Source organism: Moschus berezovskii, chromosome 16, assembly GCF_049115385.1.
Source record: "Moschus berezovskii isolate FMDL1 chromosome 16, NW_MosBer_1.0, whole genome shotgun sequence".
Taxonomy (NCBI): Eukaryota; Metazoa; Chordata; class Mammalia; order Artiodactyla; family Moschidae; genus Moschus; species Moschus berezovskii.
The window spans coordinates 14378109-14405350 of NC_142475.1; the positions used below are offsets into that span (position 1 = coordinate 14378109).

At 40.2% G+C, this 27242-nt stretch overlaps 1 protein-coding gene across 1 annotated transcript in view; it reads left to right on the top strand.

The window, feature by feature from the left end:
* Positions 1-1372: 1372 nt before the first annotated feature.
* Positions 1373-27242, top strand: part of CPQ (carboxypeptidase Q) — a 424132-nt gene continuing 398262 nt past the window's right edge. Inside the window, exon 1 of the mRNA XM_055432597.2 lies at positions 1373-1838. Within this exon, the coding sequence (XP_055288572.1) occupies positions 1373-1838 (466 nt within the window). The remainder of the gene's footprint in view (positions 1839-27242) is intronic.

Genomic DNA, 27242 nt, shown 5'->3' on the forward strand with positions numbered 1-27242 from the left:
TCTAGTGGTGCCCAGGCTTCTCACTGTGGTGGCTTCTCTTGTTGAGGAGCACAAGGCCGAGGGTGCTTGGGCTTTAGTAGTTTCGGCGTGCAGGCTCAGTAGTTGCAGCTGGTGGCTCTAGAGCATGGGCTTAGTAGTTGTGGAGTAGTTGTGGTACATGGGCTTAGTTCCCCTGCAGCACGTGGGATGTTCCCCGACCAGGGATAGAACCCATGCCCCCTGAATTTCAAGGTAGATCCTTAATCACTGGACTACCAGGGAAGCCCTGAATATGTTTATTCTTAATCTTTGTATTTATATCTTGTGGAAAAACAGCTGTGGACTGGCATTGGTCCACAAACCATACTTTGAGTAGCACCGTTTACATCATGGTCTGTAGAGCTAGAAAGCCTTTGTGTGTCTTTGGAAAGTTACTTAATCTCTCAGTATCTCAGGATCCTCAATTCTAATATGAAGGTAATAATAAGAAACTGTCTCATAGCGTTGTGAGGATTAAAGGAAGTGGAGGCGATAGGGTTAGGGAGAGGATCAAGAAAAGGCAACCTGTGAAAGGGCCGCAAAGGATGAGTTCCATAGGCCTTTCAGGTAGAGGGAACTCTGAAATGGATTTGGATCATACTCTGTGTAGAAGCAGGGCTTGCCAGGTGGCGCTAATGGTAAAGAATCTGCCTGCCAGTGCAGGAGATGCAAGAGATGTGTGTTTAATCCCTGGGTCAGAAAGATCCCCTGGAGAAGCGAATGGCAACCCACTCCAATCCCGCAGACAGAGGAACCTGGGGGGGCTACAGCCATGGGGTTGCAAAGAGTTGAACACAGCTGAGCACTACTGCTGTTCAGAAAAAGGAGTAGCAGATAACACTGCCCTAGCCCTATCACTGGGTTTCCCTGGCGGCTCAGTTGGTAAAGAATCTGCCTGCGATGCAGGAGACCTGGGTTGGGAAGATCGCCTGGAGGAGGGCGTGGCAACCCACTCCAGTATTCTTGCCTGGAGAATCCCATGGACAGAGGAGCCTGGCAAGCTGCAGTTCATGGGGTCACAAAGAGTCGGACATGCTTAAGCACAGCACGGCACATTCCTATCACTGTTACCATTATTTCTTCCTCTCTTTCCTAGTTATCTTCTTATTATAATCTTTTGGCAGATTTTAAACTGATTTCTAGGTAATATGTGATTTTGTGGTTTTAATAAATACTGCGCTGTCAATAAGGACAGCTGCTGTCTCTTTCCTTCATTCCTGGGAGTTATGAATTTGATGGAAATTGGGTACCAGTTGAGAAGGGAAGGGGAATCCTATTTGAAAAGCAATCCCTGGGTTATGGGTAGGGAGTTGTGAGATTCTTTTCTCCTAACACGTATTTCTTCCTTACACAGATGATTTTAGGAAGAAAACTGACTGGAAAAACAATGAAGTTCCTTCTCTTCATATTTGTCAGTGTTGTTCACCTTTTACCCCTGGCCTCTGGGAAAGCTATATATGGGAATGGCCCCTCTCAGAGGACTTTACAAGAAATCAAAGAAGAAATAGCCCACTATGGAGATGTTGCTAAAGCAATCATCAACCTTACAGTTTATGGTAAAGCCCAGAACAGATCCTATGAGCGACTGGCACTTCTGGTTGATACTGTTGGGCCCAGACTAAGTGGCTCCAAGAGCCTAGAAAAAGCCATCGAGATCATGCAGAAAAATCTGCAGGGAGATGGGCTGGAGAACGTCCACCTGGAGCCTGTCAAAATACCCCACTGGGAGAGGGGAGAGGAATCTGCTGTGATGCTGGAGCCGAGGGTTCACAAGATGGCTATTTTGGGTCTTGGCAGCAGCATTGGAACGCCCCCAGAAGGTATGATTTGCTTTTTCAAGTCAATTTGCTGTGTTCATTATAAAACTAATGCCATGTGACATAACTGATTATAGTGTGCATGGTCTGCATTATAATTGGGTGATAAAAAGAAAGAATCATTTTCCATTTCATTGGCTTCAGGAGTTCTTTACTCACACTCTTTTTTTCCCTTCCCTTTCCCCCTCTCTTTTCTGAAAGTGTTACTTTTTGAAATGAAGCATCTACAACTATTGCTCCATGATACTTATGAACTGAATCACTTAATAATTTCTATCTAGTAAAACATTAGTATCATTTTGTAGAGAATGTGATATATGTAAATAGGTCACAAAAGCTATGATTTCTGTCAAGTGGCATCAATGAACAGAACTTCTTAGAATTAATGAAATAGGGGACAGAGCCTTGCACATTGAATTGATTTGAAGTAATTATTTTAACAGAACCCAAGGCCTCTAATGTAAGGAGTTGTCTGGGGTGGAGTTCTGTCTTTACTCAGCAGCACTCTGGCTCAGCTTCATCAGACAATATAAATTCTTAGATCAGGAATATATAAGCAGTCAACAGTGAGCCATTGATCAGCAATGGACTGTTCATGGACTATGCATGTATTCATGGACTGTTTTCCTACGGGAAAGTAGTAGAGTTGGTGCACCAACACTCCACACAGTTAAAAATCTGCATAGAACTTATCATCATCCCCCCATATATATGGTTTGGTTCTTCTGTATCCATGAGTTTCTGCATCTGCATATTCAGCCAACTATAGATCATGTAGTACTGTTGTATTTACTATTGAAAAAAATCTATGTGTAAGTGGACCTGTGCAGTTAAAACCTGTGTTGTTCAAGGGTTAACTGTAGTTGATAAAAAACCCACAACAGTTGAGCTTTTCTAAAAACTTTATAAAAACCTTTGACCTTCTCTAATGCCAAGAGAAACATCCAGTAGAGAAGCAGATGGTCAACTTTTTAAAAGCATCTTCATTGAGGTATCAGGACTTCCCTGGTGGTGCAGTGGTTAAGACCCCCCATTTTTACTGCAGAGAGCACAGGTTCGATGCCTGGATGGGGAGTTAAGATCCTGCATGCCACTGGGCACAGCCAAAAAAAAATCTTTATTGAGATATAATTCCCATATCATAATTACTCACCCATTTACAATTTAGTGGTTTTTAATATATTCACAGAACTAGCACAATCTTAACTGAAGAACATTTCATCACCCCCTGAAGAAACTTGATACTCATCAGCAGTCATGCTTCATCCCTTTCCTACCACCATCTGAAGCCCCAGGAAACCACTAATTCATTTCCTGTCTTTATGGATTTGCCTTTTCTGGATAATTCACATGAATGAAATAATACACTAGTATTTTCTTTTGTGACTGAATTTTTTCACGTAGCATGTATTTCAGGTTCATCCATGTTGTAGCATACATCAATACTTAATTTGTTTTTATTGTTGAAAAATTTTCCATTTTATAGATATACCATATTTTATTTATCCATAGATCAAATGATGAACATTTTTTCCCACCTTTCAGCTATTAAGAATAATGCTATAAACATTCATGTGTACGTTTTTTGTATGTACTTTATTTCTCTTGAGTATATACCAAAGAGTGAAATTGCTTGTGTATATCATAACTCTTTCTTTAACTTTCAGAGGAGTTGCCAAGCTGTTTTCCAAACTGACCACATCATTTTACATTTTCACTTATGTGTTCTCATTGATATACATATGTGTCAGAACTTGTTTTCTGTCTTTCTGGTTACAGCTGTTCTAGTGGGTATGAAGTGATATTCATTGTGGTTTCCATTTGCACTTCTCTAATGGCTAATGATTTTGAGCACCTTTCCATGTTCTTGTTTGCCATTTGTGTATCTTCTTCAGAGAAATATATATTTAAAGCCTTTGTCCAGTTTTTTTAAGCTACTTATTTATTGTTGACCGTACTGGTTTTTTGTTACTGTGTGTGGGCTTTCTTTAGTTGCAGCGAGTGGGAACTGCTCTCTGGTTGCAGTGCATGGGCATCGCATTGCAGTGGCTTCTCTTAATACAGAGCATGGACTCTAGGCACGTGGGCTCAGTAGTTGTGGCCATGGGCTTAGTTGCTCTTTGGCATGTGGAATCTTCCCGGATCAGGGATTGAACCTGTGTCCCCTGCATTGGCAGGTATATACTCAGCCGCTGGACCACCAGGGAAATCACTTTGCCCAGTTTTTAATTGTGCTAGTTGAATTTTTATTATTGAGTTGCATAAACTCTTCATGTATTCTGGATGCAAGTCTCTTATCAGTGTGATTTACTAATGTTCTTTCCTATTCTTATGGATTTTTTTTAAACGTTCTTGATGGTAGTATCTCCTGCAATGTCTTTAATTCTGAAATAGCACCATTTCTCTAATTGTTTTCTGTTGTTTGTACTTTTGCTGTTATATTTAAGAAACCGTTGCCTAAACCAGGTCACAAAGATTTATTCCTGTTTTATTCCTAGTTTTATTTATTCTTCCAAGAGTTCTATATATTTTGCGTTACATTTAGGTTTGTGAGTTAATTTTAGATGTGAGGTAGGAGTCCAACTTTGTTCTTTTACTGTGGTTATTCATTTGTCTCAGCATTCCCTGTTGAAAAGACTGTTTTTTCCCCATTGAATTGGATGCATTTCATTTATTGATTTTCAAATGTTAAACCAACCTTACATTCCTGGGATAAATCCCACTTGGTTATGGTGTAGGAAGCGTGGTGTGCTGCAGTCCATGGGGTCTCAAAGAGTTGGACATGACTGAGCGACTGAACAGCAACAGCTCGTTACCCTGCTGTGTCCAAAGTCTGTTCTCTAGGTCTGTGTCTCTATTCCTGCCCTGCAAATTCATCGGATTCTTTTTTTAATTTGTTTGTAATTGAAGGATAGTTACTTTCCAATATTGTGTTCGTTTCTGCCGTACATCAATATGAATCAGCCATAGATATACATCTGTCCCCTCTCTTCCACCTACCACCCCTTCCCACCCCTCTAGATTATCTCAGAGTACCAGTTTGAGCTCCCTGATTCATACAGCTAGTTTTCACTGGCTATCTATTTTTCTATTTTATATACAGTGGTGTATGTATTTACTCTCATCAGATTCTTGATTCACAGTTTTTTATTACTTCTGACACTTTGAATTTGTCATTTCATTGTCTTCTGGCCTCCATTGTTTCTGATGAGAAGTTAGCTGTTCACATTACTGGAATTCCCTTTGATAGACATACCTTGGAGATATTGTGGTTTGGTTCTGGACCTCTGCAATAAAGTGAATATTGCAAGAAAGTGAGTCACATGAGTTTTTTTGTTGTTTGTTTCCTAGTACATATAAAAGTTATATTTATACTATACTATAGTCCATTAAGTGGGTAATATCAGTATGTCTAAAAAATGTACATGCCTTAATTAAAAAAGGATTGCCATAAACCTTCAATTTGTTAAAAAGAAAAACACAGTAACCGTGAAGGACAGTACAATGAGGTATGCTTCTATGTGACAAGTCACTCTGCTAGTACTGATTTCAAGATTTTTATCTTTGTTCCCAGTTTTCAGTGTTTTGATTTTGGTGTATCTAGGTGGGAATCTCTTTCCTTTTCTCTTGATGAGAGGTTGTTGAATTCATTTATGGATGGATACTTTTCATCCGTTCGGGAAATCGTCAGCCTTTTCCTATAAATGTATGTTCTGCCCTCTCTGTGCTCTCTTCTCCTTCTGCTGCCCTGGTTATGAGTGTGCCGGCGCACACAGTGGTGTCCCACACTCCGCTGAGCCTCTGCCCGCTGTCTTCCTCTCTCTCCCCCTCTCTTTTCTTCAGATTGCACTATCTGAATCGGTCTATCACTAAATTCATTAATTCTTTCTTCTGATAGTTAAATGTGCTACTGAGTCCCTCTACTGATCTTTTCTTTTCAGTTATTTTACTTTTCAACTCCACGATTTCCTTTTGGTCTTTTATCTCATTTCTGTCTCTTGATTGATAGTCTCCATTTGATGAAACGTTGTCATCATAGTTAGTTAGTTAGTTCAGTTGCTCAGTTGTGTCTGACTCTTTGCAACCCCATGAACCGCAGCACTCCAGGCCTCCCTGTCCATCACCAACTCCTGGAGTTCGCTCAACCTCACGTCCATCGAGTTGGTGATGCCATCCAGCCATCTCATTCTCTGTCGTCCCCTTCTCCTCCCGCCCCCAATCCTTCCCAGCATCAGAGTCTTTTCCAGTGAGTCAACTCTTCGCATGAGGTAGCCAAAGTATTGGAGTTTCAGTTTCACCATCAGTCCTTCCAATGAACACCCAGGACTGATCTCCTTTAGAATGGACTGGTTGGATCTTCTTATGGTCCAAGGGACTCTCAAGAGTCTTCTCCAACACCACAGTTCAAAAGCATCAATTCTTTGGCAATCAGCTTGCTTCACAGTCCAACTCTCACATCCATACATGACCACTGGAAAAACCACAGCCTTGACTAGATGGACCTTTGTTGGCAAAGTAATGTCTCTACTTTTAAATATGCTGTCTAGGTTGGTCATAACTTTCCTTCCAAGGAGTAACCGTCTTTTAATTTCATGGCTGCAATCACTATCTTCAGTGATTTTGGAGCCCAGAAAAATAAACTCTGACACTGTTTCCACTGTTTCCCCATCTATTTCCTATGAATATTTTCCTTTAATTCTTTAAGTATGGTTTCCTTTAGTTCCTTGAGCATATTTATAATAGCTGCTTCGAAGTCTAAGTCTGTGACAACTTGACCTCCTCCAGGCGGTTTCTCTTGCCTGCTTTTTTGCGTGTGTATTGGTCACACTTGCCTATATCTTTTCATGTCCCATTTATTTTTGTTGTTGTTTAAAACTGATTTAAAATAATGTATTTTAGCAATTCTGAATACTGATTCTTGTCCCTTCTCCACTGCACGCTGGAGGTTGATGTTTTTATTGTTTTGTCCTTTATTTGCTTAATGAGTTAGTTTTACTAAGTCTGTGAAGTCTCCTTCTCCCGTAGTGTACAGATTCTGATGTCCCTATTCACAGTGCTTTATTTTTCCTTTAGTCTGGCTCTCTGGGTGTCGCCCTGAGGTCTATACAAGCCACTTACTGGTCAAAGGTTGTGCTTAGGTCCTCTTAGCCAGTTATGTTTTTACCCTTTACTGTTGGATGTTTATGTTGTTTAAGGGCTGTTATTAAAACTAATGAATTTATGTTTTTGCCCCAGGTTCAGTCAGGGCCTAGTAGCTTGAACATCCCTTCTCCAATCAGTCTTGAGAGGTCACAGCCTTGGACATGCACATGGTGTTCCAGCGTGCGAGGATGCATATGATTTTAATATTAAGCCTAGCTTAATATTTTCCCCTGTGTCAGAATAGCTTATTTCACAGCGAGTATTTGGTTAGAGGCTGCACTTAAGCCTCGTGCCAGTAGGGCTTGTGCCAGCAGGGCCTCTGCCCTTTGTTGAGGGATCTGTGTGCAGCTTGGAAAATGTTTTCAACCTGACCCATGTCCAGTTTCAATTGTTTCTAAGTAGGAACATGTGCATATAGCCTTCCCAACCCCCAGGGATTTTTGTGATTCAGGGAAGACTTTTCTTGGTTGGTGTTTCTCCTTATGCTTTTTGTTGTTGTTGTTGCTGTTAAGTTTCTGATCGTTCTTCCATTTAGCTTATTGCTAGCAGTATCATGAAACGCCCAGTATCATGAAGTATCAGTATCTCCCAAGCTCTCCATCATTTGCAACAACATCCTCAGGTATGGAATTCTCTGTTTTCTGTTCCAAATTAAATCACCACCCTGGTTAAGAACTTCATCCACCTGGCTTACGTCTTTCCTGGGAGTTCCCAGGAGCTCAGCACAGTGATAGTGGCCTGCTTCCCTAGAGTGACATCCCTGGCAGGTGCTAGAAGGGAGGGGTGGGGGCCACTGGTCTTTTCAGCTTGCCTGTCCCACCGTGGGACCTCTGCCTATGAAAAAGCTAAGGCAGCATGATCAGGTTCCAGTCTTCTCATGGCTATACTTGGTGTAGTGCTTCCAGCAGACAAGTAGAGGCTGGGTACAGAAATGGGGTGAAGTGACCAGAATAGAGCTCCTATAACATGGAACTGGGGGTGGGAGGAGGAAGCAGATCGTGGCCAAAAGCTACATGCTCATAATTCTAACTTAGATTTATTAATAGTGTATTTTCTTGGATGAGTGTTTCTCTACTTGCTATACGCCCTTAGGACAATGTTGAGACACTTTAAGTGATTTCTTAAAAATATTTTTTCCCAGTTAAATGTTTTATAGGGAAGAAGATCTGCCAAGTTTCTCACTCTGACGTTCTGGATATACCACTGGGATGGCTAGCAGTGATCTCTCTGAGGCTGATAATTGGTAGAGTCCTCTAAGGTTTTAGAGAGCCCTCCGCTTGGGTTCTGTATTGTTAACTAGGAGTTTGCTTAATTGCCTTCTGTTATCGCTCATCTGTGTTAGATACGAGTGTGCGTGTGTGTGTGTGTGTATATGTATATATTTCCTTTTTGACCCTCTTAAGTGTCTTTAAAGGTCTACAGGTTTTTGTTTGTTTTGTTTTCAATAAATAAGAAAAGCAGACTACAAAAGTTTAGACACTTTGCCCAGGGTTACACAACTAGTGAGAGGCCAAGTTCAGGCATGAACAAACGTCAAATTCCAGAGTTTGTGCTTTTAGTCATTAGATTGTATTGCCTCACATACAAATAACTTAATGTTATTTTCACTTCTAAGATTTCCTTTTTTATCCATTTGACTGAAGCAGATCTGTTTCAAGAGTTGCTGGTACCTGTACTGTGGTGATATCTGTGTCTTTACCTTATTTTGGACATTTTTTCTCATTTCCCTTTCTTTTTTATCCTCATTTCTTGTATCTGTAGCTGGGCCTGCTCTTCTCTGGCTCTCTGCCTGGGAAAACTAAGCCAAGTTACTGATTACTCCTGGGGCCTTAAAAACCCAAGGGGAAGTGAATTTTACTCACTTTTCTGGAGTCTACTGTGGTGTTCTAAGACTCACTTTTACTCCGTTCCCTCTTTCATGGAGCTCAAAGTACATAAACAGTTGTCTGGCAACAGGGCTATTTTAAGCTCTGAGAAGACTGGAGAGTTAGGCTGGATCAGGTGTGGGAAAATTCCCACAGAAGATACGGTAAGGTCTGCATAAAAGGACCTCTAGGTACAGGTATTATGGTGCGGAGCTCATCTCCCTGGAAACCCATCCTATATCCTTGGTTTAGCCACCTAGTTGTGTGACCTTGGCCCAGTCATTTAATCTCTATGGCCTTAATTTTGTCACCTATAAAATGAAAAATGGTTGACATATAAGTCTATAATATCTTTCTAGCTTAGAAAGGCTGTTGTTTTTCTGAGAATCCACAAGGGATGGGTGAAGATAGAATATTAAAAGAGAAGTATTCTAGGCACATGCTATGGAGCAGATTCCTTATATAATAGGAGCTAATGTTTTTAAACTTTCCGTTCCTGGACTTTAGTATTATAGTGTGTATTGATTTGTGTGTCTGGGTTAGGACTCTGTGAGCTATCCATGGAAAACTGGAAGAAGACTTTCCACTTGCATTTCTGAGAACTACTGGGTGTCTTGCAAACACACAAAGTGAGCATCCTGTCTCTTCAGTGTTTCTCATCTTTATTGATATTGCCAACCACCCAGGGGCTCAGGCTCAGAGCCTCAAATTTTTGCTGATATCAGATATGGTATCTTACTTTCATGTTTTTGTCACCTGCCAGTTCAGTTCAGTTCAGTCACTCAGTCATGTCCGACTCTTTGCAACCCCATGGACTGCCGCACACCAGGCCTCCCTGTCCATCACCAACTCCTGGAGTTTACTAAAACTCATGTCCATTGAGTCAGTGATGCCATCCAACCATCTCATCCTCTGTCGTCCCCTTCTCCTCCCACCTTCAATCTTTTCCAGCATCAGGGTCTTTTCCAATGAGTCAGTTCTTTGCATCAGGTGGCCTAAGTATTATAGTTTCAGCTTCAGTATCAGTCCTTCCAGTGAATATTCAGGACTGATTTCGTTTAGGATTTACTGGTTGGATCTCCTTGCATTCGAAGAGACTCTCAAGAGTCTTTTCCAACAGCGCAGTCCAAAAGCATCAGTTATTTGATGCTCAGCCTTCTTTATAGTCCAACTCTCACATCCATACATGACTACTGGAAAAACCATAGCCTTGACCAGATGGACCTTTGTTGGCAAAGTAATGTCTCTGCTTTTTAACATGCGGTCTAGGTTGGTCATAACTTTTCTTCCAAGGAGCAAGTGTCTTTTAATTTCATGGCTGCAGTCACCATCTGCAGTGATTTTGGAGCCCCCCAAAATGAAGTCTGCCACTGTTTCCACTGTCTCCCCATCTATTTCCCATGAAGTGATGGGACCAGATGCCATGATCTTAGTTTTTTGAATGTTGAGCTTTAAGCCAACTTTTTCACTCCTCTTTCACTTTCATCAAGAGGCTCTTTAGTTCTTCTTCACTTTCTGCCATAAGGGTGGTGTCCTCTGCATATCTGAGGTTATTGATGTTTCTCCCAGCAATCTTGATTCCAGCTTGTGCTTCTTCCAGCCCAGCATTCTTCATGATGTACTCTGCATATAAGTTAAATAAGCAGGGTGACCATATACAGCCTTGACGTACTCCTTTTCCTATTTGGAACCAGTCTGTTGTTCCATGCCAGGAATGCCCTTATTTAAGGATTCCGCTTTAATGTCTCCTCTTCTTTGGAGACTTTTTCTGTGCTTACTCAGCCTCAGAGAAGTATTGACTACTTCCTCTTTTCTCCTTCTTTTGTATCCTATACTTGCTTATGTCATAAGCATTTCTCTACAATAATAAGCCTCTTAGAATTAGAGATCCCAGTTTCAGTGGTTGTAGGTGGGGATAATTTTGCTCCTTAGGGGAAATTTGGCAACATTTGGACACCTTTTCGATGGCCATGACTGAGAGGCAGTGCCTTTAGTGGGTAGAGGTCAGGAGTACTGCTAAACATCCCACAGTGTAGAGAAGAGGCTTCCCTTTACCCCACGTCAAATAATCATCCATTCTAAAATGCCAGTAGTGCCAAAGTTGAGAAATTCTGTCTTAGCTCTTAACATAGTATCTCATATACAGAAAAGTTTTGAGAAATATTTGTTGAATGAATCTTTCCATTTATCTCACTCTAGCATTCAGTTGGTCACCAAGACTTAAATGTCACTTGACTCCACTTTTCCATTCTCAGGGTTCTCCTGCCTACAGTATTATGATTGCTTCCTAACTGGTTTTTGTAACTCCGGTCTCATTTTAATCAGTTTCTATCCTGCTGATTCAGTTGTCTTTGTAAAATAGAGATCTCATTGTGACACTCCTTTACCTAAAAGCTTTTCATTTTTCAGAGTATAGTTCAGATCCTTATGACCTTTTAAAAAGTGACCCCAGGCTTGTTTCCAGGCTTGTGTCTCGTTTCTCCCAAGCCATCCACCTTGTGCTTCAGCCACGTGATCCTAACTGCTCTTGCCTGGACATATGCAATCCTCCTTGACTTAAAAACTGCTGCCTGGATCTCTGCTGCTGCAACCCAACCCTAATCCCAACCCAACCCAACCCTTCTCTGTTTAGAGAATTCCTACCCATTTTAAAGACTCATTTAAGGTGGATCTCTTCTCTAAGTCTTTCTTGAACCCAAATGTAAATAAGTGTAATTGTTCTTTCATCTTTATTCTCATAGCACTTCGTTTGCCTGTATTATACAGGGATCACAGTTTGCTATAGTTAGTTGTTTACATGGTTATCTCTTGAGAAATTGCGACCTACACCAGGGAAAAGCACATCTTAATTATCTTTGTATCTTCTTCAGCACTACACCTAGTAATGTAATACTGATGCATATTAATTAGATATTGATTTGATGAGTAGATTGTGATAAATATTACAGATTTTAAAAAGATGTATAAAGTTTGCTTTGCATCTGAGGTAAAGACAGAAAGGAAAGAGGAGGATAAATGAACATCAATCAAATCACGATGAGGTTGTTTAGCAGTGTATTCTTTTTGAAACTTTTAGCAACATGGATCAGAAAGCTTAGAAAGCTATAGCATAAGCTTATACCAAATACTCACCATATTAACCTTATGGGAATTTAAAATAGCCCTTCTACATACTCCCAGCACATCCACCAAATGAAGGCATTCTACATTTGATCCATTTCTTAGTGAGGTGCTAACTAATTTATGCCCAAGAACCTATCATCAGATAATTAGTTATTTGCTCCTGTCCGCTTTTCATTCTTTGGTATAATCAGGAAAAGAGCATTTTCACTGTCTTTTTTTTTTTCAATTGGTTTGTTTGTTTTGTCAGGGAGGCCTGGCGTGCTGCGATTCATGGGGTCGCAAAGAGTTGGACACGACTGAGCGACTGAACTGAACTGAATCTTTGTCTGATACTTAATGCAATATGGGCAGAGTGCTCTCAGGAGCCTGTGTCCACTGATGATACTTGGAATTTGGAGGTATGGGGTCAGCTGAAGGATCTGATTCTAAAGTGTCCCAGGCTACAAATTCCCTTCTTGAGCATCACATCAGGATTGGGAATGAGAAGAACGGGGGCAAAGGAACTCACATTTATTGAGAGCCCATCTATTATACACTAGTCATCGGGCAGATTCTGTAACTTATGTTGTCTTTTGGGATAGGTGTTGTTCACACTTTACACATGGGCAGGCTCTGGGAGGTCCAGCACTTTGTCCAAAGTAACACAGCATATAATGTGTGCCAGAGTCATGTCTCAGTGGCCTTCCCTCTTCACCTTCCCTCTTGGTGGATCTTTCCGCCAACACTTTGCAGGAGTATCTGTTTTCCTCTTGGCTATTTCCTCAAGAATAGGGACACTATATCTGTCTTGTATGTGCCTTAACACTCTCACACAAACATAACTTATAAAGCACAAACCACAAAATGAAAAAAATCCCTGAATTTGATTGCATAGGAATTAAGAATTTCTATTCAGTGAAAGATACCATGAACAAAGCTGTTAAGCATATGGAGAAATGGGAGAAGACATTAACACTGTCTAATATTGTATGAGATTAATATGTAGGCTATGAACTACTGGAAATCAACAAGAAAAAGGCAGTAATCCTATTAGAAAAATGGGCAAAGGCTCTGAATAAGCAGTTTAAAGAAGAGGAAGTCTGCAAGCTGACAAATGTATAAAGAGATCTTAACTTATTAGTAATCAGATCAATATAAGTTTTAAAAATAATGAGATCATTTTACAGTAGAGGTGTAAAAATTCATTGGTGGTGCCGTGGTGACATAGGACCCCTTATACATTGATTGGTGGGCATGAAGCATGGTGCCATTCTGGAGAGCAAACAGGTAATAATTAGTCTACTTAAGTATATTATCATACCCAGTGAACAAGTAATTCACTTCCTTAGTATACATCTCAAAGAAATTGTCACACAGGTACATATTATTATATCCTTATTTGTGGGGGTAGGGTTCATCTGGAGGTCCATCACTGGGAGACTAGATGTGTAAAATGTGGTAGATGCCCTCCAGGACCTATACAGGGGTTGCAAGCAACAAACTAAACTATATATATATATATATATACACACACATATACATGTATATATATACATATATATCAACATAGATATATTATTATATCTTACATGTATTAAACTGTGTAATAAAATAAAAAATAGAATGACATAAGTAATATAGGTGCATGCATATAAATATAATTTTGCATGTACACAGAATTATAGTTCACATTTTACAAGAAGCCATATAAGCATAAAATATCTTTAGAATGGTTGCCTACCCAGGATATGGGTTGGAGGTAGGAATGAAGAATGGGAGTAAAATAGAATCAGCTCAGTTCAGTCTAGTCACTCACTCACGTCCGACTTTTGTGATCCCATGGACTGCAGCATGCCAGGCTTTTCTGTCCATCACCAACTCCTGGAGCTTGCTCAAACTCATGTCCATCAAGTCAGTGATGCCCTCCAACCATCTCATCCTCTGATGTCCTCTTCTCCTCCTGCCTTCAATCTTTCCCAGCATCAGGGTCTTTTCCAATGAGTCAGTTCTTTGCATTGTGGCCAAAGTGTTGGGATTTCAGCTTCAGCATCAGTCCTTTCAATGAATATTCAGGGTTGATTTCCTTTAGGATTGATTGGTTTGATCTCCTTGCAGTCCAAGGGACTCTAAAGAATCTTCTCCAACACCACAGTTCAAAAGCATCATTGTTTTGGGGCTCAGCTTTCTTTATGATCCAACTCTGACATCCATACATGACTACTGGAAAAACCATAGCCTTGACTAGATGGAACTTTGTCAGCAAAGTAATGTCTCTGCTTTTTGATATGCTGTCTAGGTTGGTTATAGCTTTTCTTCCAAGGAGTAAGCGTCTTTTAATTTCATGGCTGTAGTCACCATCTGTAGTGATTTTGGAGCCCAGGAAAATAAAGTCTGTCACTGTTTCCATTGTTTCCCCATCTATTTCCCATGAAGTGATGGGACCAGATGCCATGATCTTAGTTTTCTGAATGTTGAGTTTTAAGCCAGCTTTTCCCCTCTCCTCTTTCACTTTCATCAAGTGGTTCTTTAGGTCCTCTTCACTCTCTGCCATAAGAGCAGTGTCATCTGCATATCTGAGGTTATTGATATTTCTCCCAGCAATCTTGATTCCAGCTTGTGCTTTGCCCAACCCTGCATTTCACATGATGTACTCTGTGTATAAGCTAAATAAGCAGGGTGACTCTATACAACCTTGATGTACTCCTTTCCCAGTTTGGAGCCAGAAATAACTCCAGAAAGAATGAAGAGAGGAAACCAAAGCGAAAGCAACGCCAGCTGTGGATGTGATTGGTGATGGAAATAAAGTCTAATGCCTTAAAGAACAAAATTGCATAGAAACCTGGAATATTAGGTACATGAATCAAGGTAAATTGGAATTGGTCAAACAGGAGATGCGAAGAGTGAAAATTGACATTTTAGGAATCAGTGAACTAAAATGGACTGGAATATGTGAATTTAATTCAGATGACCATATATCTGCTACTGTGGGCAAGAATCCCTTAGAAGAAATGGAGTAGCCCTCATAGTCAACATGTAACATGCAACATAGTCCAAAATGCAGTACTTGGGTGCAATTACTTTTTGCTTTTCATGCTGTTCATGGGGTTCTTAAGGCAAGAATACTGAAGTGGTTTGCCATTCCTTTCTCCAGTGGACCACATTTTGTCAGAGCTCTCCACTATGATCCATGTGTCTTGGGTGGCCCTACAGGGCATGGCTCATAGTTTCATTGACTTAGAAAAGGCTGTGGTCCATGTGATCAGTTTGGTTAGTTTTCTGTGACTATAGTTTTCATTCTGTCTGCCCTCTGATGGAAAAGTACAAGAGGCTTGTGGAAGCTTCCTGATGGGAGAGACTGAATAAGGGGGAAACTAGGTCTTGTTCTGATGGGCTGGGCCATGCTCTGCTGCTGCTGCTGCTAAATCGCTTCAGTCGTGTCCGACTCTTTGTGACCCCATAGACGGCAGCCCACCAGGCTCCCCCATCCCTAGGATTCTCCAGGCAAGAACACTGGAGTGGGTTGCCATTTCCTTCTCCAATGCATGAAAGTGAAAGTGAAGTCGCTCAGTCGTGTCTGACTCGTAGCAACCCCATGAACTGCAACCTACCAGGCTCCTCCATCCATGGGATTTTCCAGGCAAGAGTATTGGAGTGGGGTGCCATTGCCTTCTCCGGGGAGGCTAAGCTAGCCTTGTACATATGGTTGCAGAGGAAAATAGGAGCTGTGACGCCTCTGAATGTTGGTTCAGATCTCATATACATTTCTCCACATTCTATTGGTCAAAGCAAGTCATCAGGCCAGCCCAGATGTAAAGAGTAAGGAAATAGATTTCCCTTCTTGATGGGAGGTAATTTAACCACTTATGTGATCTACTAAACCATTGTAGACTCATTTCTGTTTCTTTAGCCTCATTTTTTCCCAAGGTAAGTCCTTTTTCTGTTTATCTTGGAGCCAATCTCCACACTCCATGTGCATCTTACTTATTCTCTCATTCATTCATTCCATATGTTTAAAATATATACTTACTGAGCATCAAGATCTATGCTAGGCTCAGGGTTCACCAAAGTATGGTTCTTGCCTTTAAGGAGCTTAAAGCTAGAGGATCAAGCAAATATCTTAGGAACCCCAGGAGCAGGATGCAGAGTCATTAAACTCAAGTCCCGAAAGGTGAGCTAGAAAAGATTCCTGGGAAAAGGGGTTCCTGAATGAGCAATAGTCTTTTTACATCAGAGCTACTCAAACTATGGCCTGTGGACTAGTGGCAGTCTTCAAACTTCAAACTGCTTGCGACGTGAAAAAAGATATGAGTATGATAATATATAAAAGGTAAGATTTGAGAAGAAAAAGAGTTTGGGAATTTTTATGGTAATTTAATATTGCTGTGAAGTCCAAGTATGTGATTCTGAAAATATTCCAGTATTCAACAAATTATTTTATTTTATTTTATTTTAAAATAAAATAAAAGAAGATTCTTTATCTGAGACAGTCTAAGAAGGGGAAAAAAGAGTGGAAGATTGTCAGTAAATCTTTAATCCAGTTTTCTGTTGATGGGCAAGTCTGTGTTCCCTTACTGTTGTTTGACCTAAGGCCAAATTATGGTAGGGGTAATGAGGATAATGGCAACCTCCTTTAAAAGGACTTGTGCACGCGCGTTTGTATTCCGTGCCCCTGACTCTGCAGCAGGCCAGTGTCAACCCATGCCTCCGCCAGAGAGTCCTGGACACTCACAGGCAAGTCTGGTTCAGTCTCTTGTCGGGACACTCTTCCTTTCTCCTGGGTCCTGGTGCACAGAAGGTTTTGTTTGTGCCCTCCGAGAGTCTGTTTCCCCAATCCTGTGGAAGTTCTGTAATCAATGTTGGCCTCCAAAGTCAAATCCCCTGGGAGTTCTCAGTCCCTTTGCCAGACCCTCAGGTTGGGAAATAGAATAAATAAACTAAAGACAAGCAAATAAAACAAGACATTTGCCTTGAAGAGGCCAATGAAGATGGTATACTATAAACTAAGGAGTATAATTAGCTCAGCACTTTGATCCACCTGCCTGTCCATGAGCCACGAGGTTAAGGTAGACATCTGGGTAATTTGTCATTTTCTCCATGAGGAGAGGAAACCATTTCTCTGTTACTTTTTAAACATTTTCCAGTTACCTCTTCATCCATAATCTTATGATAATCACTTAGATTTATGTTTATACAGTGTAAAATATTTACTTTTTACTTATATGTTTTTAGTTTGAGTATAATATAAATACTTGACATTTTTATCTTTTAACTTTCAAAACTTCTGAAAGCTGGGATGATGTCTTTTTTTTTTTTCATTTGCTTTGTGCAGCCTTTAGCATAGTCAGACCCTTAGGTCACATTAGTTTAATTTTTTGGAAAAATTTTCTAGGAAGAAGTTTTCTTTTTAAATCTGAATGTATGGATGGTGTTCCCTAGAGAGCTGACGATGAAATAACGTAGGTTGATAATACCCAGGTATCCTTTCTAAAAAACTCCCTTTTCCAGCTCACATTTCATCCTGTCCTTTCCTTTAACAAATCTCTGACTCCCTTTTCCTAATGGACAATATTGTTGGTTAATAACTGTAGGTTTTGATAGTTGGTGTTGTGGATGAGCCCGAGAAGCGTGTTCCATACCAGAGGACTACAGTTGGTGCTGAGCTCCACCGCGATGCACTGGGGCTCAGCCGCCTCTTCCCAGCAGCTGTGACCTGCTTCTCTCTTTGTGCCCCCGCCGTCTGTGCCCCGCCTGTCTGTGAGGTCTCTCTCTGTGCCTCTCTGTGCTAGCCGTTTCTGCCCTTCTCTCCTATTACTCTATTTCTCACCTTCTTCCTTTTTATTTTTTGCTTTGGACTGTGTTTATTTTGTCTCTGTTCGTTTCCTACTTCCTAGTTTCTGGTTCATTGCCTCACCAACAGTGTGGTCCAACGCTGATGTCTTTGCAGCTCTGTCCGCTTACTGCTTTAGATACAACTGGAACTTCTGTCTTTTTCTTAGTCTGTAAAGGTCCTCTTTGACAGCCTCGTTGTGTTCTTAGAATTATAGTCACTTGAAGCAAGTTGGTGAGCACACACATGTTTTGTATTCTCACAGCAGTAGAGGGAAAACTTATGATGTGTTTCACATTGAAAGGCTTCCCTGGTGGCTCAGATTCCACCTGCAATGCAGGAAACCCAGGTTCAATCCCTGGGCCAGGAAGATCCTCTAGAGAAGGGAATGGCTATCCAGTATTCTTGCCTGGAGAATTCCATGGGCAGAGGAGTCTGGCGGGCTACAGTCCATGGGTTCTCAAAGAGTTGGACATGACTCAGCAACTGACAGTTTCATTTTCATGGTAAAAATGGTTTCCTCAGAATCAGTGTCATTTTGATGGCTACTGGGAAAACACATCAGTGATATCGATTAGCTGAAGGTACTTTGATTTCTCCAGGGTCACTCAATAGGCCAAGGCTTGTGGGACTCCTCACATTCTTGATTTTCTTTGTCTTAAAAAACTTGCATGTACATTTTCCAAGAAGTTTTAGAATTTTATATCATCAAATTGAAACATTTTCTGAGGAAACATTAAGATTTTTTTTCTTTAGAAATAGATGGCTTAGAGGTTTTAGATAGAGTACTGGTAAATACATTGGATCCTCAATGCCTGACTGACAAAGTGGGTGATAAATAAACCTCTGGGACCAGATGACATCCACCTAGTGTTTTCAAAGAAATTTCAGGGTAAAACTGTCAAACCTTGTTTAAATTATATTTAATCCTTGTTAGTTGCCACTGAGCCCAAGAATTATCAGATTTGTGACCATCCTGAATGAGAATTCTTCCAAGAAGACCTTGAGAAGTTAATTTTGTTGGTGATCATAAGTTTTTATTTCACCCTTATATATGACAAGGTAATATGTAGGACACTTATGATATCTAAATAATGGTGAAAACCTAAGTTAGAGCCAGATCAGATTTATAACCGGTGGGAACTGCTGTGAACTTATAAATAGGGAAATTTTTGGATAAACATTTTTCAGAAAACATTCTCTTGACTCTGTGACAAATAGATGAGAAAGGAGAAAGATCACAGGGAGTTCAGATTTGAGGGACTAACAGTTTGGATAATGACTTCATAAATGGAGACATGTATATATATTGGTCAGCCTGTGTGGCTTGTGGGATCTTAGTTCCCCAGCCAGGGATTGAACCTGGGCCCCTGTAGTGAAAGTGCCAAGTCCTAACCACTGGACTGCCAGGGGATTCCTCCATGAATATTACTAAATAAAGACTTACAGTTTCGATACGAGTGATCAGGAATGGAAGGAATTAAAGATTAGAGCTTTCGAGTCTGAGTTAATAGAAAAACCATAACCACAGAGAAAGAAGAGAATAAGGGAAGGAAGTAGACTGAAGACAGTCCAAATTGGGTTAGTTTTTAACACACTGACCTTTTGAGGGTGATTCCGTAGAAACTTTCATGTTCTCTTACAGAACATTCCCAAATGCCACAAAATGTTAGCAGCGGACCAGGGTGGTCACTAATCTCACCTATGCGACCTTTCTTATTTTCCTTAGTTAAATTCTACAAACAATTGAATTCTCTGCTGATACTGCCATAACAGTGATTCATGTTTACTTATCTGTCAGATCAATGTACTGGGCGCTTGATTCCAACAAGAGCTGCATGTAATCTCTTCCTCTCCAGGCCCTAAGGTTGCATCTCTCACGTGGCAGGTGCACAGTAACTGGTTGTTGTGTTGGCACCCTCTGTATGCCCAGCACAGGATTAGGTGGCAACGACACCCAGATGAGTCAAACAAGGAGACAACACTGGTGTAAATAAGATGGCAACATAGAGGAGCTGCATGTGTGGATTAAACAGCCCTCTAGAGGGACATGCCACTGAAGGATGAAGGATTCCCTGTGGCTAAGAAGGAAAAAGAGATATTCCTAAGACAGGAAAGAGGAGAAGCAAAGCCACGAGGGTGTGAAAGTGTCTGATGAATTTGCCTGGTGACTGGAGGAGCATGTTTATAGAGAGAAGGGGATATGACAGGGCTGGGAAGGTACAAAGGTGGACTCCTGAAACCTTGCTAAGGTCATCTTGTGCATTCGTACCTTTCTTAGGACAGAAATTACTTCTAGGGTAAGGAAAGAAGGGAAAGGGAGATTAGATGGTAACCAAATTGGTATCTCCTAGTCAAGCATAAAGAACTAGCTATAAAGAGTTTTAATTTTAATCTTTGTTACTATATCATGTGACCAGGATAGTTAAAAATTTGTCTGAATGGTTTGGGGTCAAACCATTCTTTGGTATTTATAATTATTACTAGTAATTGTGTAATTTGTATTTGATATGAGAATTCTTGAGAGTTTTTAAAGTAAGGTATCTAGGTTTTTGGTTTTAAAAAAATCTAATGCACCAAACAATAGCTCATAGTTTCTTGATCATACCAGATCAATGAAATAATTTCCAGTCTTGCCGTCACAGGCAACTGCTAACCTCGTTGTCTACTATAAATAAAGTTCACCTCCTTCTTTATGCTGCCATTTTGTAATCTATCTCTGTCAGTCTTACTATGATCCAGATGACTTTATTTTTTTAAATTTTTTTTTAGGTAATTAATTTATTTTTTATTGGAGGCAAATTATTTTACAATATTATATTGGTTGGTTTTGCCATACATTGATATGAATTTGCCCCGGGTTTACATAAGTTCCCCCTCCTGAACCGCCCTCCCACCTCCCTCCTCCCTTTATCCTCCCTCTGGGTCATAAGCTAATGTAGCTTTCAGTGAAAGAATGCTTTGTAAAGTGTGTGTTTTTTAAAAAGTTCAGACTTCCATATTGTGCTGCCCCTGAACCTTACTCTTCAAGTGGATTTTCTGTACTTAATTTGGTGAAATTACCACAAAACATCCAGGACTTTGCTGAGAAGGCTCTTGGCTGTCTCTCTCAGTTCATGGAACAGGACATTTATTCTCGGACTATATTTAATGCTTTATTTTCATCCCAAAGAGCATTTATTCAGCACTCATCTTTGGGTAGAGTAGTGCTATATCTGTTCTAAACAAAACTAAATAGCTAATGATGTGCCAGCATGAAGTTCCAGTTTCATACAATTCTTTAAAACAATATTTTCCCAATTTTAAAAATTAATGCGTTTCTTTTCAAATGTAGAAATTCAAAAACTAAAGAAAAGCACAAGTAGGAATACAAAATAACATGAAATCATATTGCCCAAAGGTAAGAACTAAAAACATTTTGATCTATATACATCTTCTATTTTTTTCTTCATTTGAATGTTTATATGCATTTATAATACATTGTGAACATTTCTACGCTTTTTAATGACTGTGCAGTGTAATTGTTCAGGACATGGCTTTGAGGTTGTCTCCTGATTTGATTGCTAATTGGCAACGTGACCTTTAGCAAATTATTTAACCTTCAAAAGGCTCTGTTGTATTTTATGCAGAAACGTGATAATAATAGTGTTTACCTCATAGCGTTAGAGTCAGGGCAAAGTGAGATAATACATATAAAGCATTCAGTGCCTGGCACATAGCATTTTGTTATTACTGATATTTATTACTGATAAATATTTATTACTGAGTCCTTTATTACTGATATTTCAGTTGTTTGTAGGGTTTTTTTTCCTGCATGTAATATTTGCTAAGCCACATGACACAGTTGGTGTCATCAGATTTCTTACTGTGCAGTTATTGATTTGTGTGTCTAGTCCAATTATAAAGAACTGCTGAGCCAGACTCTCACCCCATTGCAGGTTGTCCCCTGTGGGAGTTTTTCCATGGATTTCTGACACTTGGGACTTCTCTCAGTTGTCTTCATATGGCTTTGGTCATACCACATGGGCTTCCCTGGTAGCTCAACTGGTAAAGAATTCACCTGCAATGCAGGAGACCCTAGTTTGATTCCAGGGTCAGGGAGATCCACAGGAGAAGGGATCCCTATGATAGGGATCCTCTATCCCAGGAGAAGGGATAGGCTACCCACTCCAGTATTCTTGGGCTTCCCTGGTGGCTTAGCTGGTAAAGAATTTGCCTGCAATGTGGGAGACCTGGGTTCAATCCATGGGTTTGGAAGATCCCCTGGAGAAGGGAATGGCTATCCACTCCAGTATTCTGGCCTGGAGAATTCCATGGACTGCATAGTCCATGGGATTGCAGAGTTGGACATCACTGAGCGACTTTCATTTTCACTTTCTTTTCATACCACATGACCTCACTTGGTTGGCATGAGATTTATTTATGCAGTGCTGATGCTCTTGCATGCCCTCCACAGTAGGATTTGGTAGGAGTGAAACCTGGGAAGATGGGGCTGGTAACAGAGGTGTGCTTGGCCTTCCAAGTGTATCTCAAGGCTGGATCTGAGTCATGCTGTCATAGGATTTTATGAGTGGCCGCCAGCGCCCCTGTATGCAGGGTACTGAAGGCTGGGGATGAAACCAAGTTGGAATGTAGGGAGCAGAGTTAGGTATCACCAGCACAAGGTAGGATGGACAAGGGAATGAAGCTCACATAACTTTAATGAATTTTGGTGCTACTTTGGCTGAAGATACTAACTCAGTGGTGTGTTTGTCTGCTTGTATCTTGCTGATGTCTTGGAGCCTCATGCTGCTCCTCCTCCACTCCAATTTATATATTTATTGAAAGTATAATACAAATGAGGTAATATTAAAGTTTAAGTTTGATTCTAGCAAAGTGCTCTGGGACAGCAGAAATTCCAAGTGCTCCTAGAGTATGAGTTGCTACTTTTTGAGAAGTGTTATGCAAATGAGCAAATCCCATATGCAGTTAAAGAACTTCAAATAATGCTGTGTTTATACCTTTATATATAGTAAAGGTTTAAACACGTGTGTAATCTGAACATCACATTTAGATAATAAGCATTATCTCTGGAGATAAAAAAAGAGTGAGATGGGGGAGGTAAAACATCACAGATTTGTGCTCTATGGATTTTTATTTAAGAAAAAAAAACAGTACTGAAGCAGAGATGACAAAATATTAAGATGTAAAGAGGGTGAAGTATGTCTATACTATATTTTTCATATGATTAACATACTTCATGATTTACTAGAATGGGGAAGAGGAACTTAATACATGGTCACAAAAAAGAAATTCCAGCAACACAAATGAAATTAAGCCTTTCCTGAGCCATGATCTTGTTCCCTTTGTTAGAGAAAACCACTTAGCTGTTGACAGTCTGTGATACAGAAGGATACTGTGTATTCATTCTCTGTCTACCTGCACACTTAATGTTCTAGCTCTGAACTAAACATATCCTGGGATCATTTATCCTATAATTTCTGACAGTTTCTTTTTAAGAAACTTTTGCTTCATGAAGGTAGGGGCAACCATAGTTTCTTCTTTATTATGGACGCCTAGTTGATGCACAACTATGGATGATGGATGGTGACTGAAGTCATGAAATTAAAAGGCTCCTTGGAAGAAAAGCAAAGAGAAACCCAGATAGTCTATTAAAAAGCAGAGACATTACTTTGCCAACAAAGGTCCATATAGTCAAAGCTATGGTTTTTCCAGTAGTCATGTACGGATGTGAGAGCTAGGCCATAAAAAAAGGTTGAGTGCTGAAAAATTGATGCTTTCAAATTGTGGTGCTGGAGAGAAGACTCTTGAGAATCCCTTGGATAGCAAGGAGATCAAACCAGTCAATCCTAAAGGAAATCAACCCTGAATATTCACTGGAAGGATTGATGCTGAAGCTCCAATACTTCGGCCACCTGATGCAAAGAGCTGACTCATTTGAAAGGACCCTGATACTGGGAAAGACTGAAGGCAGAAGAACAGGGGATGACAGAGGATGAGATGGTTGGACGGCATCACTGACTCAATGGACACGAGTTTGAGCCAGCTCTGGGAGATGGTGAAGGACGGGGAAGCCTGGCTCACTGAAGTCCATGAGGTCGCAAAGAGTCAGACACAACTGAGGGACTGAATAACAGCAACGCTGATATACAATATTATATGTTACAAGTGTACAATACAGTGACTCACAGATTTTAAAGTTTATATTCCATTTATGTTGTAAAATATAGGCTATATTTCCCATGTTGTACTATACATCCTTTCAGCTTATTTTATATTTGTTTGTACATCCTACTCCCCTACCCCTCTATTTCCCCTCCTCCCTTCCCTCTCCCCACTGATTACCATTAATTTGTTCTCGATAGCTGTGAGTCTGCTTCTTTTTTATCTTCCCTAGTTTGTTGTATTTTTTAGTTTCAACATGTAAGTAATACCATACAATATTTGTCTTTCTCTGTCAACTTATTTCGTTTAGTATGTGTGTTCTGTGTGCTTAGTCATTCAGTCGTGTCCAACTCTTTGGGACCCCATGATCTATAACCTGCCAGGCTCCTCTGTCCATGGGGATTCTCCAGGCAAGAATACTGGAGTGGGTTGCCATGACATCCTCCAGGGGATCTTCCCAACCCAGGGGTTGAACCCACGTCTGCTGCATTGCAGGTGTATTCTTTACCATCTGAGCCACCATAGAAGGCCAAGAATACTGGAGTGGGTAGCCTATCCCTTCTCCATGGGAACTTCCTGACCCAGCAATCAAACCAGGGTCTTCTGCATTGCAGGTGGATTATTTACCAGCTGAGCTACCAGGGAAGCCCTCATTTAGTGTAATAGTCTCCAAATCCATCCATGTTACCACAAATGGAAAGATTTCCTTCTTTGTTATACTTGAGTAGTATCATATATATATATATACACCACACACACGCACACATACATACACCACAATCATAGTTTTGTTGTTGTTGTTTTTTAATTTAAGTTTAGAATCACTGATCTAGAATACACGGGATCTGTTTTAGATGCTAAATTGTAAAGATAGATTGTGCCCAGACCCAGAGCAACTGTGAAATCAAAGTATATTTATGTGCAGATTTGAAAGTTTCTTTTTCCATTTTATTTTGTCGGAGAGTTGCATGTATTAAGCTGGAAACCACAGGCAATGTCAAGGTGAACATATGTGAGGGGGTGCACACCCCTCAAGGAAAAGTGTGCTTTTTATGGCCTTGGGCAAAGTTGGGGTTTGGTACTGTTGTTAATTTTACAGATCACTCTGTTGAGACTGTGACTGCATCTTGGGGTTGCTCTTGAATCCAGACAATGTTAATTTTGTCCTCATTTGTATTCTATTCAGTTTTACCAGACTAAATGTTTGTCAGTTAGTGATTTTTAGGAAGGTTGTTAAGATTGTAACAATATAGTTTTATTTTAAGAAAATGGGGGAAAAATAACACCTTTTAAATTACCTGTGTCTTTTTATGAGCTAAAGAAAAATAAAACTATGAAGTAGTAAGTGGGTCTTGGTAGCTGAGCTGTAGTCGCTAGGTGTCTGGCCTGGCTTTAGGAGAATTTGTTGTGGGATCACACTGAGCTTGACTACACAGAGCATGGAAAGTCCCTTATTCTTGTCATCATAGAATTTGGCGTACAGTTCTCTCCTCTCAAAGATGAAGGCTTCTAGCATCTCTGATATTGTTTTCTATTCCTGTCCCCTCTTAGAGAAATCCAATGTATTTTTGCTAAAATTCTCTAGAATTTTATTTGGGAACTTCGGAGGACAAACCTCTCATGCAAAGCATGTGGAAGGAAAGGTACACTTTTTATCTAATTAAAGTCCAAACATCCCCTAAACTCACCAGTTTACCCCTTTGTGGTGTCTCTAAGATACGGAAAGGACAGGAGCTTAGAAGATCTAAATGGGAGTTTGTTGTCCTTGTGCTCTTCCAGGGTCTCAGGGTGGCCAAGATTCTTAACTTTGAGTCTTAGTTTCCTCATCTTCAGATGGGGCCCCCAGGACCTACTTCAGAAGTGTTGTTTAAAATACTTGACTGCCAGTGTGTTCTGGCTGTTGATCTATCAGACATCTGGGAAGGTTGTCTCTGATACTTAGCAGCTGAACATCAAAAGGGACTATTTTATAGAGTTGCTGTAAGGGTAAAATAAGATCACCCATGTGTGTGTGTTTAGAAAATATAAGTAATAAATCTGTGCTGTTAATGCAAAATGAATGCATTAGGCAGAACATTTGAGAAGTGCTTTGAGCAACAGTTCAACCAAACAATTCTTCAATGAGAATAAATAATTATTGCCCCACCATTTCACTTATTTAAAAAGTAGTTTCCTACATAGTTAAACATACGCTTATTATTTGATGATGTTGTTTAGTCACGAATTCCTCTCTGACTCTTTGTGACCCCATAAACTGTAACTCATTAGGCTCCTCTGTCCATGGGATTTTCCAGGCAAGAAAAGTGGAGTGGGTTGCCATTTCCTTCTCCAATGCTTATTATACAACCAAGCAATTCCATTCCTGGGTATTTACCTAAGAAAAATGGAAAAAGATGCCCATACAAAGGCTTGTCTGTGAATATTCATCTTAATTGTATCCATAGCAGCTGAAAACTTGCAGTGGCTCACGTGTTCATCACCAGGAGAATTGGATAAACATACATAGTGCATCCTTGCAATGGAGTACTACTCAGCAATACAAAGGGAGCATGACAGGTGGATACCACAACACAGGTGAATCTCAAAAGCTGTATGCTGAGCGAGAAAAGACAATACAAAACATTTCATACTCTGTGATTCCATTCATATAAAATCCTGTAAAGGCAAAAGGTTAGTGGCAGAAAGATTAGTGATGGCCAGGGGTCCAGAATGGGAGAAGGGATTGACTGAAGAAGGCATGAGGGAGCTTTTTGTAGTGATGAAAATAGCCTATATCTTGATTGTGGTAACAGTTCCATAATTATATGTTTGTTAAAACTCACTAGATTGTATACTGAAAACTGGCCCATTTTGCTTTATGTAAATTATGCTTCATAACAAGTTGATTAAACAATTGAAGTAGTTAAAAAATACTTTTCTCATGAAAAATAGAAAATGTAGTGTTGAAATAGAAAGGAGGAACATTCTATTACAATCAAAATAGACCCCTTTTACAGTTTATGTATTTCAATTTCTGCCGTTAAGTAATTTTTTCTTGCACTGAGCATTAGTCGCTAGTAATATGAAACTTGCTGAGAAGGCGTCCATATATATTGCACTGTTTCGCTCTCCGCTATCATTTGCTTATGCTGAACACTTGAGTGGACTTGCTCCCTCTCTGTCCTTGCCTGGGGCTCCCACTTCCTCTCTCCTTCACCTGGCTGACTCCCTCCTACTCTTGAAGATCTGGTTTGGAATTCACTTTCTCCAGCAGGCTTTCCATGATTTTTCCTCTAAATATGGGACACCCTTGAGTATCCTCATATA